The sequence below is a fragment of the Scyliorhinus torazame genome, chromosome 14 (genome assembly GCF_047496885.1).
Source record: "Scyliorhinus torazame isolate Kashiwa2021f chromosome 14, sScyTor2.1, whole genome shotgun sequence".
NCBI lineage: Eukaryota > Metazoa > Chordata > Chondrichthyes > Carcharhiniformes > Scyliorhinidae > Scyliorhinus > Scyliorhinus torazame.
Genome location: NC_092720.1, coordinates 185,314,362 through 185,335,771, shown reverse-complemented (window position 1 = coordinate 185,335,771; position 21,410 = coordinate 185,314,362). Strand labels below are relative to the sequence as shown.

The 21,410-nt window shown below is 45.0% G+C and overlaps 1 protein-coding gene across 2 annotated transcripts in view; it reads right to left on the bottom strand.

Annotated features, from left to right (window-relative positions):
- LOC140390267 (complement C4-like) overlaps positions 1 to 21,410 on the bottom strand; it is a 184,481-nt gene that overhangs the window by 15,266 nt on the left and 147,805 nt on the right. For both annotated transcript variants that reach the window (XM_072475283.1, XM_072475284.1), the window contains 5 exons: positions 21,283 to 21,342; positions 13,283 to 13,376; positions 6,763 to 6,919; positions 4,442 to 4,544; positions 1,908 to 1,982 (listed from right to left, as the gene is read on the bottom strand). In XM_072475283.1, coding sequence (XP_072331384.1) covers positions 1,908 to 1,982; positions 4,442 to 4,544; positions 6,763 to 6,919; positions 13,283 to 13,376; positions 21,283 to 21,342 — 489 coding nt within the window. The remainder of the gene's footprint in view (positions 1 to 1,907; positions 1,983 to 4,441; positions 4,545 to 6,762; positions 6,920 to 13,282; positions 13,377 to 21,282; positions 21,343 to 21,410) is intronic.

Genomic DNA, 21,410 nt, shown 5'->3' with positions numbered 1-21,410 from the left:
TGTCGACTTCTATCAGGTCTCCCCTCAGCCTCTGTTTTTCCAGTGAAAACAGTCCTAGTTTATTCAACCTCTCCTCATAGCCAACACCCTCGACGCCAGGCAAAATCCTGGTGAATCTTCTTAGCACTCTCTCCAAAGCTTCCAAGCCCTTCTGATCATGCGGTGACCAGAACTGCATGCAATACTCTAAATGCGGCCTAACCAAGGTTTTATATAGATGCAACATGATTTCCCAACTCCTCTACTCAATTCCCCGGCTGATGAAGGAAGCATGCCAGATAACTTCTTAATCATCTTGGTCACCTGTGTTGCCACTTTTAAGGAATTGTTGACCTGCACCCCAAGATCCCTCTGTATGGTAATGTTCCTCAGGGTTCTGCAGGATATATTTACGGTATCATTCATACCTAGATGTGATCCTCCAAAATGCATCACCTCACATTTGTCCGGATTAAACTCCATCTACCATTTCTGTGCCGAAATCTCCAATCTATCTATATTCTGCTGTATCCACTGATGATCCACGGCACTATCAGCAACTCCGCCAATCTTTGTGTCATCTTCAAACGTACTAATCAGACCACCCACATTTTCCTGCAGATCATTTATCTATACTATAAATAACAGAGGTCCCAGCTACAAATCTCCATCTGGTCCGAATCCCATGTGACTTTAGTTTTTGTACCAGTCTGCCACATGGGACCTTGTCATATGCCTTACTTGAGTCCATATAAACAACATCCCCAGCCCTTACCTAATCAATTTTCTTTGTTGCCTGTTCAAAAAACTCAATCAAGTTTGTGAGACATGACCTTCCCCACACAAAACCATGCTGCCTGTCACTAACTAGTCCATTTTCCTCCAAATGTGCAGATATCCTGTCCCTCAATATCTTTTCCAAAAGGTTCCTCCCCATCATGGATAGCTGGCTCACAAGCCTATAATTTACTGGATTATCCCTGTTTTCTTTCTTACACAAGGGAACAACATTGCCTATTCTCCAGTCCTCTGGGACCTTGTGTGTGGTAAAAGAGGAAGTGAAGATATCTGTTAAGGCCCCAACTATTTCTGTCCTTGCCTCTCGCAGCAGTGTGGGACAGATCCCATCAGGGTCCGTGGACTTGTCTACCATAATGCAATTTAGGTTACTCAACACTCACTCCTTTGATATGTGGACGTTATCAAGAGCGTGCACACAACTATCCCTGATCTCAACATCCGGCATGTCCTTCTCTCTGGTGAATATCGATACAAAGTACTCATTAAGGATTTTACCCACTTCCTGTGGTTCCACGCATAATTTCCCTCCATTGTCTTTGAGTGTGCCTACTCTTTCTCTTGCTACCCTCTTACTCCAAATATATGCATAAAGAGCCTTCGGATTCTCCTTGACCATGTTTCCAAATTAAGCACAGAATGATTAGTATTGGCGTCAAAATAAGAAATAATTCCTTTAGCATATTATAATAATGATGATAATTTTTCTTAATTTTCAATCTTCTGAGCGTTTATTATTGTATCGCTAAAATACAATATCGTTATATAATCCATGGAACTTCCACAATGTTCTGATTTTCTCACTTGAAACCTGATCTTAGAAGGAAGCTCGAAGTGGCTTTAAATTTTGCGAATGTCTCGCCATCCTTACCGAGAAAATAGATGCAAATTATTATTATCCCACCACTGACTATCCAGCCAAACATCTTGAGAATGTTATGTTTGTGTGTGTGTAAGCAAAGGGCGAGAGAGCGGTACAAAATGGCGGGCTTACCTCAAGTTTTCAACGCAATAGCTTGACAAAACTCTAGTGCTTCATGCCACCTGTTTGTCTGGTTACTCGCGACAGTATCAGGAGATAAGACCAAATAAGCTACAGAACGAAAGACTTATGCAAACATTGCCATTACCGTCTCAAGGTAGAGCAGTACTCTTCCTTCCTTGAACTCGTATGCATCGATATATCTATCGGCAAGATCTTGTAACTGGAAAATAAAGGTTTCTCCAATTACTTTTGCTGTCTTGACATCCTCTCTTTCCTGAAGGAGACACTTTTCTTGCTGTGTAAAGTAATTACGTGATGTGAACACCCTGAATGATGATTCCTCGTCCATATTGTTCCAATGCCCTTATATCTATAGAGACTATTTGACTCGAGGGACCACATTGATCTGAAATGCTTGCATCATTGTGCCTAGGTGAGAATCAATATGAATCTTTCTATGAAACTAGAGTTGGGATGTGAAAACTCCAAAAGATGGACTTACCGTGGCCGAGACTGTGGGCACATTTGGGGATCTAACATGGGATCGTTGTAAAGAACTCTGGGAAGTTGAAGTACCAACTCACCCCTACCCATCACAATGTGCAAGGTTGATAGGTCAGATTTCCTATCAGACGTTGTCCATGTCTGCCTTCAGATGCACGTATAGATGACATAGCGCCTCGGAAGTCAAGAGCATTGATGTTTATAAAACAGTCACATCTTCCTTTCTCTTGACCACTTCGCCCAGCATTAGTTGTCAGGGATTGTTTCATGTTTATGGACAGCATTTGAAGTTAATCTAGTTTTGGACACAATTAAGGTAATTGTGGTGTTTTGTGCCTCAGAGATATGCTGAGATGATACACCAGTTTCACCTGTGCAGGACATTTATGCACAATGTTTTAAATTATCTGCTCTCTCATATTTATAGCTTATTGCCTTCAATTTGCAGTCTCTTTCTCAGGCGCCACACCCAGGCTTACGTAATCACACCCTGAGCAGTCAACAGTAAATCAGACGCACATAATCCAATTCGGAACGGTTGAACACTACGGTAATGAATCATTGATATTCATCCACTGAACCATAAAACCAATCTTCTTCCCAGGAAACTGGTCACACCCCGCACAGAATATCCCAGTCGCCTCTGTAAAGAACCTTTTTTAAATCCTTGTCTGATACTTGTGTTGCTTTTAATTCCTATCTTGCTGATTGTTTTTAAACTACAGACGTTTGAACCACCTCTCCCCCGCTGCACTCTGAGTATTACCCTCCGTGCTGTGTGCTGTCTGACAGAGTCCTATGATGTTATTTTGATGGACTTGGCTAGCAGCAAATCAGTTCTTTTGAAATCCAGTATCTCAACTCTGATTAGGAGGCTAATTCTAGAATGTTCTGAAAACACAGGCAAGCTCCATTTTGCAGAGCTAAGTCCAGGTTCTGTGAAAATCTAGGGAGCAGCAGCTTCTGTCAGCTAAGGCTGGCGATTAAACACTTTTCAGCCTGCCCTGTGAAAGTTTCACTTCTAATTTAAAGGCTGGGGAGCTGAATCTGATTTCTCTCAACAGATGGCCTGTGTTTAAAGACCTTTCTCTCTGCAGTCAGTTCAATCTGTGAGAGGATCCAGTCCAGCACTACCTGCAGGAAGAGGTGGATGTTTGAAAACCTCTTTAAAATCCTCAAGAGAAGAATTCTAATATCATCTTAGTGAGGCTGAGAGTCAGTCCGATGGAGGTCGTTCAAATGAGAGTGACTCAACAGAGAGAGTATACAACCTGTCTACTCTAATTGGAGAGATACATTGGCAGATGCAAACCAACCGATCATTTCTACACTTCAAAGCCTTGGGAAGATCTGCGACTACAAAGACTTAAATCTCAGCAGCAAAGATTAATCTCACATCCTTTTAATCTCAATTATTTTCGATCCTTCCCCGACTCCCACCGTGTGTCTGTCTTGTGTGTGTCAGGGTGGAATGTGGGACGGGAATTGGGAAGAATTAGATTAGCGGACCTTTTTCCTATTAGTACCATTACATGTTTATCTTCTCTTGTCATAAATAAGCAGTTTAAAAATGCTTTGCTTACAAATCTGGTGCCTGCCAGTCATTGGAGCAGGCAAAGGTCAAAGATCTCAGGAAAATAAACAAACTGTTGGATAATTCATTTATGTTTGGGACTTCCGGGGCCTGTGTGGCTGGAATTGACTGTGCCCTTGCCCTGGGTGTCGTAACACCTCTGACTGTTCTTGCAGGATCCACCAATATTATGGCAAGTATTTTAGGCAAAGCAGAGAACAAAATATATTTTCCCGTATTTCACTTGACACATTTGGAGCGTTTTTTTTGCCTACCCTAGACCTGCTCTGCACTATTATTTTTAATTGAATGAACTTACGTTGCAAAGTGTAAGCCGCCTGGAAGATCGAAACATTACTTTGTCAATAACACTGTCGCTGATGTGCGCGAATTCTGGGACAATGTGTGGAAATTTACATTTTAGACCCGAAGCTTTGGAGACCGAACGTTTATGTTGCCTGATAGCCATCTGTGGGCGGTTCCGTACATCATCAGGTGGGCAACGCTTCCAAAGTAACGCATTTCCTAAAATGCGCCTCCCCATCCGCATCATCACCCCCCCCCCCCCCCCCCCCCCCCCCGTCCTGGAAGGTGATACTAACCTTTTTTAAATCGGATTGTTGGGGCTCAAATCCACTTAGAAGAGAGATATCCACAATGGCCATCCCAGAGGATGTCTGATTCTGGTGAAGATCGGGCATATGCCTTGTTGAAATGGACAAATAAATCTCGGATCAATTGGTCGCCAACGTGTCGCAGTTGTATAATGCCATTCGAAGGACACTGGGTGTTGTGGACTCGAACAGAAAAAACAAAAGCTCCAAATATTTAACATAGAAAAGGCAGAATGTTGGAATTAGCATCCTCAAAGTGACGCCAAGAATTTTGTTCGTCTGCCTTTAGTTTTTCATTCACAAATTTAGATACCCAATTCATTTTTTTGCCAATTAAGGGACAATTTAGCGAGTCCAATCCACCTAGCCTGCACATCTTCTGGGTTGTGGGGACAAAACCCACGCAAACATGGGGAAAATGCACAAACTCCACAGGGACAGTGACCTAGAGCCAGGATCGAACCTGAGACCTCGGCGCCGTGAGGCATCAGGGCTAATTTGTGTACCTTTTCCAAAGGCTTTTATTCAATTAAAACAACGGGGCTGGCCGATCCGCTCACCAAAGTACAGACGTTTGACCTGAAAGGTGGCATATCCAAAAGTGCAGCACTCCCTTGGATTAGATGCTTAAAGCACTTGTTTGGGACCTTCCTTTTGATTTCCCTTTGCTCCCATTTCCTTTCTTTTATTATTTTTGGCCCTTGAACCCATCTGAATGTGCCTTTAAGCAATGAATTCAAGCTGAAGCAGCCCAATAGGCAGGACAGCCTTTTTCAGGTTATCCAATTTTGGAGGGGAGAAACCAGACTCGTGGCAATGGGTTTATCTTAACCAGTTCTGGAGGAAGTCGGTTCCAGTGGCTTGGCTGGTAATCTGTGCGATGGCCAGGGACAGTGTCCTGCCTGACAACAATCAGCGATTAGTTCCTGTGTGATGCTTCTCAGACAGCTGGACAGAAGGAAGGAAAACAACTCTCTCTCGCTGCTGAAGTAAAGAACTGCTTTATTGTTCTAAAACCAGTCAATGGCATCTCTTTACTATAAATTTGAAATGACCTTGAATCTACAGAGAAAGTAGACACATTTACCAGAGAGAACTTTCTCAAGCTTTGAAGGAAAAAATACCGAAAGGAAAGCTTAAACTCGAGAAAGACATTAACTGTAAGCCATCCTTGTGCATCAACCAGCGTTTATCCTTTTAGTTTATCATTGTTCATCTATCTCCATCACCCTTTCTGTTTATGTTATCTGTGTGTTTCTGTGTATAGTGTGGGCCAAGTTGGAAAGGGGGTTTGACGGGTTGTGAAAGGAGTATTAGGTAGTCAGTTCCATTTTTGTCGGTTTAATTGCATTACTGTTAAATAGTAAAAAATTATATGTGTATTGGATTTACAAACCTGGCGACTGCAGCTTATTGGGCTTATTTTGAATCAACATGTAATTTCATTTGTGTTGCGACTCCGGGTTAAATACGGGCTGGAGTTGACCGTGCAATAGCCCAGGGGGTCGTGGCACGTATTGGGAAGTGAATCCTGGACATTATGATGAATTGATGAAGATACAGTGACAGACCAATGGCCATGCAACGCAGAACATATTCTGCAGAACACAACAATCCTCTCCTCGTTCTGTCGCGATGACAATGGCACTCAGCTTTACACCTAAATGGCATCTCGATCCCTGTTTGTTTATCTTCTGTCTATTCTTTTAATGTCCATGTGAACAGAAATATTAACATTGAGGGTGAGAGTGAATGTGACGCAGTGGTATATTCGCTTGACTTGGAAGCCAGTCACCCATCATAGATGTCGGAGTTTTAATTCAATAAAAGTCTGGAATTAGAAGTCTAATGATGACAATTAAAACCACTATCAATTGTAAAAATCCATCCGGTTCACGAATGTTCTCGAGGGAAGGAAACCTGCCGTCGTCACGCCGTCTGGGTCCGTGTGACTCAAGACCCAGAGCAAAGTGGTTGACTGTTAACATGTTGTCTAACATGGCCGAGCAAAGCCACACAGTTCTAGGGGAATTCAGCTTTGGGCATCAAAAACTGGCTTTGCTAGCGACGCCCCCATAAAAGAATATCTTTAAAAATAAAGCGTTAATAATCATTTATTAAAATATGCAATCGTTGATTTGAAAACAAGGGGATTACATGATGTTCAATTGTTGCCAGAACAAATGGGAGCCTGAAAAAGCTCTTTCGAAATGGACCTCTTTATTTTTTCCATTCGAAGGGGAGGGGGACGGGTAATTTCATTGACACATGCAGTGAATTTTGCCGTATGGTTTGTGAGCGTCACTTACCACGCACACACTTCGTAATAAACTTCTGTTTGTTCATCAGCTTCCGGGGCTTCTCTCCTTCTCCGGGATCGGAGGTCAAACCAGTCGATTTCCCTTAGGGGCTGGTCTCCTTGTACATGGTCATCGTAATCTGCATAGTTGGAGTAATCCGGTAGAGCTGAGAGAATGGGAAACATCATGAGAGAGTAACAGAATGAGAGGCGGCACCTAAGAAGGCCATTTGTCCCATCCTGCGCAATTCCTTGGTATAACTATCCAGTCAGTCAGCCCCTTTGTCCTGTACTTTCCAATAACTCCTGGAAATATCCTCCCTTCAAATATTCATTCAATGTGAAAACAAAAAGGTGCTGGAGGAACTCAAAAGGCCAGGAGACACCTTCGGAGATGCTGTCAGGCCTGCTGATCTTCGGCAGCATATTCTTTATCTATTTCAGATTTCCAGCCTCTGCACTGTTTTGCTTGAATACTTTTCCAAGGTGATTATTTTAATGCTTCATTTACGCTTCCAGGCAGCACGCTTCAAAACTCCCTTAATGATTTCTCATCTTGCTTTGACTTTGTTTTGCTAATTGCTGACATCCAGGTTCGCTGTTCATCAGCCTCTTACCACTGCGAAAATCATCTTTTTAAATATGAATTTAGAGTACCCAATTCTTTTTTTCCAATTAAATGGATGATTTAGTGTGGCCAATTCACCTACCCTGCACATATTTTTGGGTTGTGGGAGTGAGTCGCAGGTAGACACGGGGAGAATGTGCAAACTCCACACAGACAGTGATATATACTCAATGAAAACACTATGACCACCTCGATGAAACCTTCCGACATTCTAAAAGAGGAACTGCTCCAATATCCTCAGTCGATCCAATCTATCCACATACTGGAACCCCTCATCTTCACTCCCGTTCTAGTAAATCTCTCGTGCATCATCTATCGCACCAAAATTCCTCCCTGACGCGTCACGTGCAAATTGAAACTATTCCCCGTCTGAGGTCTAACCAACGTTTTCATCAACAATCCGACATAACTGCCTTGCTTTCTGCTCGATTCACTTTGTCGATAAGGCGAAGGCCCTCGTATGCTTTTGTTTTTAAAGAGGTTTTTCAACTTGTTCATGAAAGCAAAATATCGCGGCTGCTGGGACGGGAGAGGCACGTTACAGTCTTTATTTCATAAAATTTACAGTGCAGAAGGAGGCCATTCGGCCCATCCAGTCTGCACCGGCTCTTGGAAAGAGCACCCTATCCAAGCTCACATCCCCACCCTATCTCCATTACCCAGTACTCCCACCTAACATTAAGGGCAATTTTGGACACTAAGGGCAATTTAGCATGGCCAATCCACCTAACCTGCATATCTTTTGACTGTGGGAGGAAACCGGAGCACCCAGAGAAAACCCACGTACAGACAGGGAAAATGTGCAGACTCCGCACAGACAGTGATCCAAGCCGGGAATCGAACCTGGGACCCTGGAGCTGTGAAGCAATTGCGCTAACCACTATGCTACCGTGCTGCCCACGGTTGCCCACGTGCTGTCACGTGCTGCCCAATGTTCTGGACTCAACATCGAGCTCAACACCTTTTGATTGCGAAATTTCTCCTCTATTTTGACTCTCTTTTCCCAACCTTTCTTTAACAGTTTCCTATCCCAACGCATTCTCACCTCCCCCACAGGGCCAGCTGCCACGTGTTCCTTTGTTTCCGCGGAGCACTGCCCTTTGTTCTCCTATTGACACATTACGCTGTCTTACCTTAATGCCACCTGCCACCATCAACACCTTCTTTAGTCCCTCACTCCGCCATTAACACGTCTTAGACTTGTGTCCTGAACATCTTTGTCAAATCTCTCCTAGCTCACACCTATCATTGACCTATTTTGCTCCACCTACTCGACCCCCTCTTCCCCAGTATAAGTGTCATCACGTTTCTCCCTCTCGTTAACTCTGGAGAAGAGCCATATGGACTCGGAACGTTAACTCTGTTGATCTCTCCACAGATGCTGCCAGAGCTTCTGAGTCAGCCCCCACCCCCCCCCCCCCCCCCCAAGACCATTTTCTGTTTTTATTGCTCAACTTATTCTGCTGCCGTCGAACATGGCATGCAGACATCCTTAGGTCCTGCTGTTGCTGCGGTCCTACAAAATGTGTGCTGTTGTGTTTATCTTGCCTCTCCTTGTCCCTTCTGTATCAAAGCACACTTCTTCCCGTCGGCTTCACCTTCCACAGTGGCTGTCAACCAGTGCGCACGCGCATCGGGCCTTGGATGGTCGCCTTGCTTTGGCAGAGGGAAATTACATTTTTCACTTATCGGTTTTACTTGAAGATATTCCGTAATTTTGCGAGTGGACCATCCCCCTTACTGTGCCCGCTGTTGTAGTCATTGTATCATTCGGTGTTACCTCAGCTGGGTTGCATTTCTAACAAATAATAAGTGTTTCAGTTCTCTGCACCTCAGAAACAGTAACGTTTGCTTGCCGGACCTATAAGGCTCAATCGTTCGTGCAATATGCAAGTCACATTTGATATCAGTTTTACTTGAATGCTTTAATTTTACTGATTCCATTCACTGCCTCAAGGAGTTCTTGCGCCGCAGTGGGTAGCGCTCCTGTCTCTAAACCTAGAAATGTTGGATTCGACTCCCCCGACAGTGCATCCATAACGCGGGCCGACAGGTTGCGCATCAACCTGCAAAATATTCCAACGCAGCAATGACAGGCGTTAAGGGAAGGGGAATGATTCCTGGCCAGTCGTGCTTAGTGCGACGTGGCGCCTTCACAGGGTGTAAGCCTCTGGTGCCTGACTAGTGACCTGTTCCATATATAACTGGCTTCGGGAACTGAAAGCCTGCACTGTATGATGTTTTAGAATTTAAGTCAATTTCGTGAGGTACCAATTTCACAGAGTCTAAATATTTTGTTTGACGTTGGAACAGCAGAGGATAGCATCCATTTCGTCTTGTGATTAACAGAAAACCCAACTGAATGAGGCCGAACAATCTTCAAAATAGAATTGTATGACGATACCCCACATTTGAATTTAATATTAAACCTATTAATCGAACGATCTGTCGGGGATGTGCTGAGCACTCGCACATCAGTGGCTCTCTTCGGAAAGACAGAATAATAGGTCGCTCCGACCGAAACCCAAGGCGGGGGAACAGCCGACAGGTATAGCCACGCTGCATAGCTACCAAGACAGGGAAAGGATCCTTCTCTGGGTCAGGCAGAATAAGGCTTGCAGCTAGGAGCAAAACAAAATCAGAATGTACCAGGACATTGGGGCAGACCTGGCAAAGCGCAGGGCAGAATTTCATTATGTAAAATCGGCCCTGTACAGGAACAATATTAAATTGGGGATGCTATAGCCAACCAGGCTCTGGGTAACACGCCAGGGCAAGGAACATTGTTTTGTTGCTCCTGCAGAAGCGGACAAGTTCGTCCAAAAGAGCAACCTAGACAGACAGCAAAGGACACAGCGATAACGAAGACACAGGGGAAGCAGAGAAGTACTAAAGGACAATTTTGCGCGGGACTGCATCATTTTGTTATGAACAGGGGAATCAGCTTGCAGAAAGGATGGGGCGAGTGCAGCAGGGCACAGGGGAGGGTGAGGAGGAGACTGAGGAGAAACCAGGAGAGTGGGCATAGGAGGCAGGAGGTATGAGTGAGGGGGGCCGCGACGCACCTCCCACTAGGCAGAGAGTGCCTGGCAAGGGCGGGGCACAACACAAAGGGGGTGGGACGTGACAGAGGGGTGAACAAAAGGAGGGTATGGGAGGGGGCAATGGGGAGTTAGGGGATACAGCAGGAGAGGGCAACACATCCACAGGGGGAACAAAATGACAGGTGGGATGGGCTCGAGACTGTCTTCAGCAGGTCATTCTCGGAGACATGGAACAAAATAGCACCACAAGTAACTACTTTGGAGGGTCCCTGAACAAAGGGAAACCATAGAGTGCAGGGGTCACCCACATGGCGCACCCGCTGTTTGCAGCCATGTTGGGTGGTCCCTGGAGAAAGGGAAACTCCGGAGTGCAGGGGTGCATCCACAAGGTAAGTATGGTTGATCCCGCATGAGTGGGCGGGCGACACAAACCACCATATCGCTGATACCCAAGAAAGCCAAAGACTCAACGGAATACCGGCCATACAGACCCATTTCGCTGTTCAAAGTAGATAAGTAAATACTCGCAAAAGTCCTGGCTTTAATTTGAGGGGAGATAGATATAAGACAGATGTCAGCGGTAGGTTCTTTACTCAGAGAATAGTAAGGGTGTGGGATGCCCTGCCTGCAACAGTAGTGGATTCGCCAACACTAAGGGTGTTCATATGGTCATTGGATAGACATATGGACGATAAGGGAATATTGTAGATGGGCTTTAGAGTGTTTTCACAGGTCGGCACAACATCGAGGTCCGAAGGGCCTTTTCTGCATTGTAATGTTCTATGTTCTATGTTCTAAGCGGCTGGAGAACTGCAAACTAGAGGTGGTCGCAGAGGACCAGACAGGCTTTGTTAAGGGCAGACAGCTAACTGCGTACATCCAGGGAATGCTGACCATGATAATGACCCCATCCTGGAAGAGAACACCAGGGGCATTCATCTCCCTGGATGCAGGGAAGGCTTCGGACAGAGCTGAGTGGAAGTACCTCTTTGAGGTACTGGAGCGGTTTGGGCTGGGGACAGGGTTTGCCTCATGGTCGAAACTCCTGTACAACACCCCAAGGCGAGTTTATGGACCAATGGTAGCAGCTCTGAATACTTCCAGCTGCAGAGAGGCATATGGCAGGGATGTCTGCTATCCCTGCTCTTGTCCACCGTGGTAATAAAACCGATGGTGACCACCCTCAGCAAAAGGCTGGAACGGAATCTGAAGAGGAGGCAGAGAGCACAGACTCTCACTCTATGCGGATGACTTGCTCCTTTACAGCTCGGTCCTGAAGCGGCATGGAAGAGATCATGATGTTCCTGAGAGAGTCTGGAGCTATCTCGGGCTACAAACACAATTTGAGGAAGAGTGAAGTCTTTCCTGTGCACCCGAGAGGGGTAGGGGCAGAGCTTGTGGTTCAAACTAGCCCAAAACAAGTTCCACCACCGGGGGTTTCCGATTACCCATGACTGGCTACTGACCGACATGTGGAACCTGACCAGTCTGACTGAGGAAATAGAAAAGGAGCTACAGAGATGGGCACACTCCCACTCTCCCGAGCAGGGACAGTACACACGATCAAAATGAATGTACTGCCCAGCTTCCTCTTCCTGTTCAGATCCAGACCAATCTAAATTCCCAAGGCCTTCTTCAATGCGGTCGACAAAATAATTATGCCGTTTGTGCGTGAGTGTGTGTGTGTGTGGGAAATCAAGGATACCCAAAAAAAGTTTGACAGAGAAGAAACATGGGGAGCCTGGCCCTCCCAAACCTACAATACTGCCACTGGGTAGCCTCGGTGGAACGAGCAAAAGGGTGGGTAAGGGAACCAGGCATGGGATGGATGAGGATGGAGGAGAGCTCCTGTACAGGGATGACCCTCCAGGCCCTTCCCAGGACAGCGCTCCCATCCCTGCCAGCAAAACATTCAGTAAGCCCAATGGTGGTAGCCACTCTCCGAACCCGGAATCAGATGAGGCAGCACTACAAGTTGACTGAAATGTTCACCATGGCCACCATCTACGGCCGATACCAATGGAAAAGGTCTGTCCGGTAGCCATGCACACATCTTTGTCTATTGTACAGTGTATAAAGTGAATAACTGCAATAAAAACATTTTCAAAAAGGATAAGGGGGATGGAGGATAAGAGGGGTTGGGCCTTGGTTTTTATTCAATGTTTGGACTATACAAATGGCACTTGGTTTGCACAGGTTTGTTTAGTTTGCAATGGTTAAAATGAAAAACTCTAATAATAACATTTTCAAAAAAATTATCCAGTGCTTTATCTCATAGACTGGCTATAAATATACAAATGCAAACATCGCCCCCCCCCCCCCCCCCCCCCCCACCGCGCCCCCCCCCCCCCCCACCCCGTGGAACACTGCAGCACATATCAAAATCTAATTGAAGTGACAAACTATGGCCTATTTGTATTGTCATGGGACTAGTAATAAAGGCACCCAGGGTAATGCTCTGGGGAGCTTGTCTGGCAGATAGTGACATTTGAATTCAAGAAAAATCTAATTATGACCTGAAAACCATTTCTGATTGTGCTAAAAGACCATCAATAATCTCCCTTTAGGGAAGGAAACCTGCCATCCTTACCTGGTCTACCTATACGTAACTCCTGGACACACAGCAATGTGGCTGACTCTTAACTGTCCCTCTGAAAAGGCTGAGAAAGCCAATGGAAATCAGGGTTGGGCAATAAATGCTGGCCCAGCCAGCGATGGCCACATCCCATGAAAGAACAAAAAAAAACTTACAAACCTTCAAATGTGCACCTGAGACGATTGGATTGCATCTCCTCAATACCTTATCATCACGTCAGTTTTGATGCAGGAAGAACAAAGTGGTGTCGACCAGTACTCACCTGCGTATTCCACCTTCCCTTTCACATTAACTTCAAGTTTGAAATAATCACAGGTGTTTGTGGGTTCTGCCATAAGTTGGTATGACTTCAGCAGCTGAAAGTTTCAGAAACAAATCCAGGTTAAAACTAAGGGCTTCTTCCCCGCTGTTACCATCCTCCTGAATGACCCTTTTAGGGACTGAAATTATCTCTTTACACATCTTCTCTAGTGTTGTAACACTACACACTGCATGCTTCACTCGATATCTATATCAGTCCATTTACATTGTGTATTTATCGCATGGCCTATGTTTTTCATGTATGGAACGATATGGACTGTACGCAGAGCAATACTTTTCACTGTACCTCGGTATACGCGACAATAAAGCAAATCGAACGAAACAAATGTTAAAAATAAATCAGGTGAAAAATTTAACAAAACATTGTAAACGTGGATAAACTCCCTCCAAATGTTTTGCTTGGTGAATACCTCACGTCCAGTTATTAACAAAGAAACTTGTGGAAAGCGATCATTATCTACCACATTTGACCTAATTAAAGGTGAAACACTGTAAACTGTGAGATAGACTACTAGATATCAAAATGATAGAGGCACCGGCAAAATGCAGTTCATCTGAAGAGGAGGAAGCCGTATTGAGTGATAGTCATGGAGTTCGACAGGACAGAAAGAGGCCCTTCAGTCCATCGTGTCTGTGTCGGCCATCAAGCACCTATCTATTCTCAACCAATTTTTCAAGACTTGCTCTGTAGCCTTGTATGCTATGGTGCTTCAAATGCTTCATCTAAATATTTAAATGTTGTGCGAGCTCCCGCCTCTACCATTCATTCATAATAATATAATAATCTTTATTGTCACATGTCGGCTTACATTGTAATGAAGTCACTGTGAAAAACCTCTTCAGGCGGTGAGTCCCAGGTTCCCACCACCCTCAGGGTGAAAAAGATTTTCCACAAATCCCCTGTAAATATCCTGCCCTTACCGTAAATTTGTAGCACCTGGTTATTTACCCCTCTATCATGGGGAAAAGATCTTTCCTATCTACCCTATCTATGTCCCTCATAAATGTAGACGCCTCGACGTTCCACAGTTTCTGTATTGGGCCGGATCCCCTTCATTGTGTGCACCATGCGGTAGGATGGTCACCCGGCGCATCTGACACTGCTGCCCGCCCTGAGCATCGAACCGAAGACCGAACCACGGATCTGTTCTCGTTTATTCTCGTGCGAGTTTTGAACTCACCACTCTATGACTCAGCAAGCAAGTGAGTGGGCCGCTGACACGCGGTCGGTGGCTACACTTCGCAAATTGCATTATTGCAATCAATCAGATTGGTCGCTGCTCCCAAATAATTCTGCTGTCCATCATTATCAAAATTGAAATGCAATCAGTGAGTTGAAATGAGGCATTTGGTGCTATTTAACGGAACAACATGCAGCTGATAACATCTTGACCGTAAGCATCAAATGCGTAAGGTCAATCGCGCTGCAGTTAAATCAGCAAATCCCCTGGGCTCTGCAGTGCAACCAGAGGAGGTGGTAAACTTCTAAGTGTGATTTCAGATTGAAGTTATGCTTAGGCAATGGAATAGGACTGTCAAAATGCGAATGGATCTATTCATATTGACATGCAACTAATTAAGCAACTGAAGTGGATTCCCGAGTCAGGTCGAAAACCGATCACACATAATATTGACCCGATGAAGGAGCAGCGCTCCGAAAGCTTGTGATTACAAATAAGCCTCGTGTTGGACTTTAACCTGGTGTTATGAGACTTCTTATTGTGCACACAGAATATTCCAAGAGTGTGCAGCATCGCACAGCCTCTTTCAACCCAAAAGATTAATGTTGCTGCTTGTCCTCCAAGATCCAGAAGACCATAAGACATAGGAGCGGAAGTAAGGCCATTCGGCCCATCGAGTCCACTCCACCATTCAATCATGGCTGATTTCAACTCCATTTACCCGCTCTCTCTCCATAGCCCTTAATTGCTCGAGAAATCAAGAATTTATCAACTTCTGCCTTAAAGACACTCAACGTCCCGGCCTCCACCGCCCTCTGTGGCAATGAATTCCACAGACCCACCACTCTCTGTCTGAAGAAATTTCTCCTCATCTCTGTTCTAAAGTGACTCCCTTTTATTCTAAGGCTGTGCCCCCGGGTCCTAGTCTCCCCTGCTAATGGAAACAACTTCCCTACATCCACCCTATCTAAGCCATTCATTATCTTGTAAGTTTCTATTAGATCTCCCCTCAACCTCCTAAACTCCAATGAATATAATCCCAGGATCCTCAGACGTTCATCGTATGTTAGGCCTACCATTCCTGGGATCATCCGTGTGAATCTCCGCTGGACCCACTCCAGTGCCAGTATGTCCTTCCTGAGGTGTGGGGCCCAAAATTGCTCACAGTATTCTAAATGGGGCCTAACTAATGCTTTATAAAGCTTCAGAAGTACATCCCTGCTTTTATATTCCAAGCCTCTTGAGATGAATGGCAACATTGCATTTGCTTTCTTAATTACAGACTCAACCTGCAAGTTTACCTTTAGAGAATCCTGGACTAGGACTCCCAAGTCCCTTTGCACTTCAGCATTATGAATTTTGTCACTGTTTAGAAAATAGTCCATGCCTCCATTCTTTTTTCCAAAGTGCAAGACCTCGCACTTGCCCACGTTGAATTTCATCAGCCATTTCTTGGACTACTCTCCTAAACTGTCTAAATCTTTCTGCAGCCTCCCCACCTCCTCCATACTACCTGCCCCTCCACCTATCTTTGTATCATCGGCAAACTTAGCCAGAATGCCCCCAGTCCCGTCATCTAGATCGTTAATATATAAAGAGAACAGCTGTGGCCCCAACACTGAACCCTGCAGGACACCACTCGTCACTGGTTGCCATGCCGAAAAATAACCTTTTATTCCAATTCTCTGCCTTCTGCCTGACAGCCAATCGTCAATCCATGTTAGTACCTTGCCTCGGATACCATGGACCCTCATGTTACTCAGCAGTCACCCGTGAGGCACCTTATCAAAGGCCTTTTGAAAGTCAAGATAGATAACATCCATTGGCTCTCCTTGGTCTAACCTATTTGTTATCTCTTCAAAGAACTCTAACAGGTTTGTCAGGCATGACCTCCCCTTACTAGATCCATGCTGACTTGTCCTAATCCGACCCTGCACTTCCAAGAATTTAGAAATCTCATCCTTAACAATGGATTCTAGAATCTTGCCAACAACCGAGGTTAGGCTAATTGGCCTATAATTTTCCATCTTTTTCCTTGTTCCCTTCTTGAACAGGGGGGTTACAACAGCGATTTTCCAATCCTCTGGGACTTTTCCTGACTCCAGTGACTTTTGAAAGATCATAACTAACGCCTCCACTATTTCTTCAGCTATCTCCTTTAGAACTCTAGGATGTAGTCCATCTGGGCCCGGAGATTTATCAATTTTTAGACCTCTTAGTTTCTCTAGCACTTTCTCCTTTGTGATGGCTACCATATTCAACTCTGCCCCCTGACTCTCCGGAATTGTTGGGATATTACTCATGTCTTCTACTGTGAAGACTGATGCAAAGAACTTATTTAGTCCCTCAGCTATTTCCTTGTCTCCCATCACTAGATTACCAGCGTAATTTTGGAGCGGCCCAATGTCAACTTTTGCCTCCCGTTTGTTTTTAATGTATTTAAAGAAACTTTTACTATCATTCCTAATGTTACTGGCTAGCCTACCTTCATATTTGATCCTCTCATTCCTTATTTCTCTCTTTGTTATCCTCTGTTTGTTTTTGTAGCCTTCCCAATCTTCTGACTTCCCACTACTCTTTGCCACATTATAGGCTTTCTCTTTTGCTTTGATGCATTCCCTAACTTCCTTTGTCAGCCATGGCTGCCTAATCCCCCCTCTGATAACCTTTCTTTTCTTTGTGATGAACCTCTGTACGGTGTCCTCAATTACTCCCAGAAACTTCTGCCATTGCTATTCTGCTGTCTTTCCCACTAGGCTCTGCTCCCAGTCGATTTTCGTCAGTTCCTCCCTCATGCCCCTGTAGTTACCTTTATTTAACTTCAACACCTTTACATCTGATTCTACCTTCTTTCTTTCAAATTGGAGATTGAATTCTGCCATATTATGATCACTGCCTCCTAAGTGCTCCCTTACTTTAAGATCTTTAATCAAGTCTGGCTCATTACATAACACTAAGTCCAGAATGGCCTGTTCCCTCGTGGGCTCCATCACAAGCTGTTCCAAAAAGCCCTCCTGTAAACATTCAATGAATTCCCTTTCCTTGGGTCCACTGGCAGCATTATTTACCCAGTCCACCTGCATATTGAAGACCCCATGATCACTGTGACCTTGCCTTTCTGACATGCACTTTCTATTTCGTGGTGCATTTTGTGCCCCCAGTCCTGACCACTGTTAGGAGGCCTGTACATAACTCCCATTATGGTTTTTTTGCCTTTGTGGTTCCTCAACTCTACCCACACAGACTCTACATCATCTGACCCTATGTCGTTTAGTGCTATTGATTTAATTTCATTCCTAATTAACAAGGCAACCCCACCCCCTCTGCCCACCTCTCTGTCTTTTCGATAGGTTGTGAATCCCTGGGTGTTTAAATGCCAGTCCTGAACCCCCTGCAACCATGTCTCTGTAATGCCTACCACATCATACCTGCCAGTCACAATCTGGGCCACAAGCTCATCTACCTTGTTCCGTACACTGCGCGCATTTAAATATAGCACCTTTAATTCTCTATTGACCGTCCCTTTTTGTTTTCTTAGTGTGGTGGACCTTGGTTTACTGAGCCTTTCCATACACTGTGTCATATTTTGTGGGATGGGGACTATCGTAACCTCTCCTGAGTTTTGTCTTTTCATGCTTTTTTTTATTCCTAAGCAGCTACGCTGCCCACTGATTACTTCACCTCTTGGTTCCTTGACTTTCCCTTCCCCCCCAATCTTTAGTTTAAAGTCCTATTGACCATCCTGTTTACTCTTTTCGCCAGAACACTGGTCCCAGCTCTGTTCAGGTGGAGATCATCCCAACGGTATCGGTCCCCCCTGTCCCAAAACTGATGCCAGTGTCCCATGAAAAGGAACCCCTCTTTCCCACACCACTCTTTCAGCCACTTCCCTTATTCTTGCCTCCCTATGCCAATTTGCACGTGGCTCGGGCAGTAATCCGGAGATTATGACCCTTGAGGACCTGTTTTTTAATTTGAATCCTAGCTCTTTATAATCTCTAAACAGGTCCTCTTTCCTAGACTTGCCTATGTTGTTGGTACCGACATGGACCACAACAACTGGATCCTCCCCCTCCCTCTCCAGTATCCTTTCAAGCCGGTCAGAGATGTCCCGCACCCTAGCACCGGGCAGGCAACATACCATGCGGGACTCTTTATCCTGCTCACAAGGGATACTATCTATCCTGATAATAGAATCCCCTACAACTACAACTTGCTTATTTACTCCCTCCCCTTGAATGGCCTGCTGAACCATGGTGCCTTGGTCAGCTGACTCATCCTTCCTGCAGCGCTGTTCGCCATCCACACAGGGAGCAAGTGCCTCATACCTGTTGGACAGGGTCAAGGGCTGAGGCTCCTGAGTTCCTGACTGCTGGTTCCCTTTACCTGCCTGACTTGCAGTCACACCCTGCTGTCCCTGGCTACTGGCAGGATTTAAACTACTTACTCTGTCAGGATTTAAACTACTTACTCTGAAACACAGTGTCCAGGTAAGTCTCCCCCTCCCAGATGTGCCTCAGTGTTTGAAGCTCAGACTCCAGCTCATCAACTCTGAGCCAGAGCTCTTCGAGCAGCCAACACTTACTGCAGACGTGGTCGCTGCAGCTCGCAATGGGATCTGCCAGCTCCCACATCAAGCAGCTCAAGCACATCACCTGACCAGCCATCACTAATTAATTAATTAGTTTAATTTAAGTTTACGAGTTTAGCTGTGTTTTTTAAAAAATTTGGGGCAGATTTGCTATCAACCAATCAGATCACAGCTTCCCTCTGACATCACTTTTGGAAAAAAAAATGGAAAACAGGAAGTTACCGTTAGGTTTTTATACTCACAGAGACTGCTCCTCCTCCGAATGGCTCCCGAAATTAGGCCCGAAGAGAGAGAACAAAATAGTAGGGAAAAAGCACCTTCTCCCACTCTTCACCGAATTACCTCACTGCACCAAATTACCAAATTATCACTCTGTCTGTGTCTCACTCACTCAGGCTGTGTCTCCTTGACCTGCGCAATGCTTACTAATGTGCGCTTTCTGTCTGTCTTTTATACAGACTTTAGGATAACTCACACTAAAACTTCAAAGAGAAGAATACAATGTGTACCTTTGTGCCGCTTAACAGGCCTCAGGTGACTGCCAGATAACTGCCTCTCAGCAATTAGGGTGGGGGCAGCTTCAGCCAATCAGACACTAATCTACACTGCACTTTTATCTGAAAAACAGCAAACTTAGATTAACCACTTACCTTTCCTGGTTACCTCACTGCACCAAATTACCAAATTCTCACTCTGTCTGTGTCTCACTCACTCAGGCTGTGTCTCCTTGACCTGCGCAATGCTTTCACCCACCTTACGTGACCTCACCCTGTCACCTGATCCTTACATTCCTCCCACCTTACGTGACCTCACTCTGTCACCTGATCCTTCCATTCTTTTCGTCCACGTGTGCGTACCGAGCTTGGTCTTAAATGCATCTATGAAGATATCGGCAGTAGAGCCGAACACGTCGCTGGATGAATTCTAATCAGGTTTATAATACATTATATGCGACTGTTAATAATTTCTTGCATGCTGCAAATGCAAGGGTGGTGGCTTAATGGTGATCTTACAGAAACTGTAATCCAGTGGAGCAGGCTAAAGACCAGTGTTCAAATCCCAGCATGGCAGTTTATGCAACTTAAACTACATTAATAAATCTTGAATGTGAAACCTATAGGACCCTCAAGGACCTTGACAGGATGGATGCGGAAATTATATTTTCACTCATAGAATCATAGAATCCTACAGTGCAGAAGGAGGTCATTAGGTCCATCTAGTTGGCACCGACCCTCCGAAAGAGCACCTCACCTAGGCCCACGCCGACACCCTATAACCCCACCTATACTTTTGGATGCTAAGGAGAAACTTTAGCATGGCCAATCCACCTAGCCTGCACATCTTTGGACTGTGGGAGGAAACCGGATCATCCGGAGGGAACACAGACACGGTTTCTCCCCATAATTGGTCTGATCGTATGTCTTAACCATTAGAAATTAGCATTGATTATTGTAAAAAAAATAATATGAATTCAGGAAGCTCGTTGAGAGAAGTACATCTGGCCTACGTGTGACTCCAGACCCACGGGAACGTGGTTGAATATTAACTGCCCTTTGACATCGTCAAGCGGGGCACTCAGTTCAAGATGAATTTGGGATTGGCAACAAATGCCGCCCTTGCCAGTGACACACATATTTTATGAAATAATAAAAAAACAAATGTGCCTTGCTCAGCGCCCAAGGACCTGTACATTTGCATAAATCACATCCTCCTGTGAGTGAAAAGATGATTTATTTCCCCCTGCATTTCAACGCCATAGTCTTATCTACATCCATTGCCTCCGCCAAGGAAGTACTGTCACGCAATTTATAGAGAGCTCACTGCCATCAGGTTCGTACGGATGCAAGTACACAAAGTCATGCTGATCCCCACCAAGTTGAAGGCCCCACTATTTGATTCTGCATGTTCTCCCTGTGTCTGGGTGGGTTTCCTCCGGGTGCTCCGGTTTCCTCCCACAAGTACCGAAAGACATGTTGTTAGGTGAATTGAACATACTGAATTCCCCCTCCTTGAACCCGGAATGTGGCGATTAGGGGCTTTTCACAGTAACTTCACTGCAGGGTTAGTGCAAGCCTACTTGTGACACTAATAAAGATTATTATTAATTATGTTTGGAAACTCATAGTGCCACAAAAGCCTGGTAGAAATGGAAGAAAGACATTGACTCACCGTAATTGTTCCGGTGCCTTTCCCCATAACTTCGATGTTAATGTGTTGTCCAAGTGGGAACTGATATGAGACAAAAGACATTACACATTATGTTGCAACGAATATTGCTGTCTAATACGGCGTCTTTT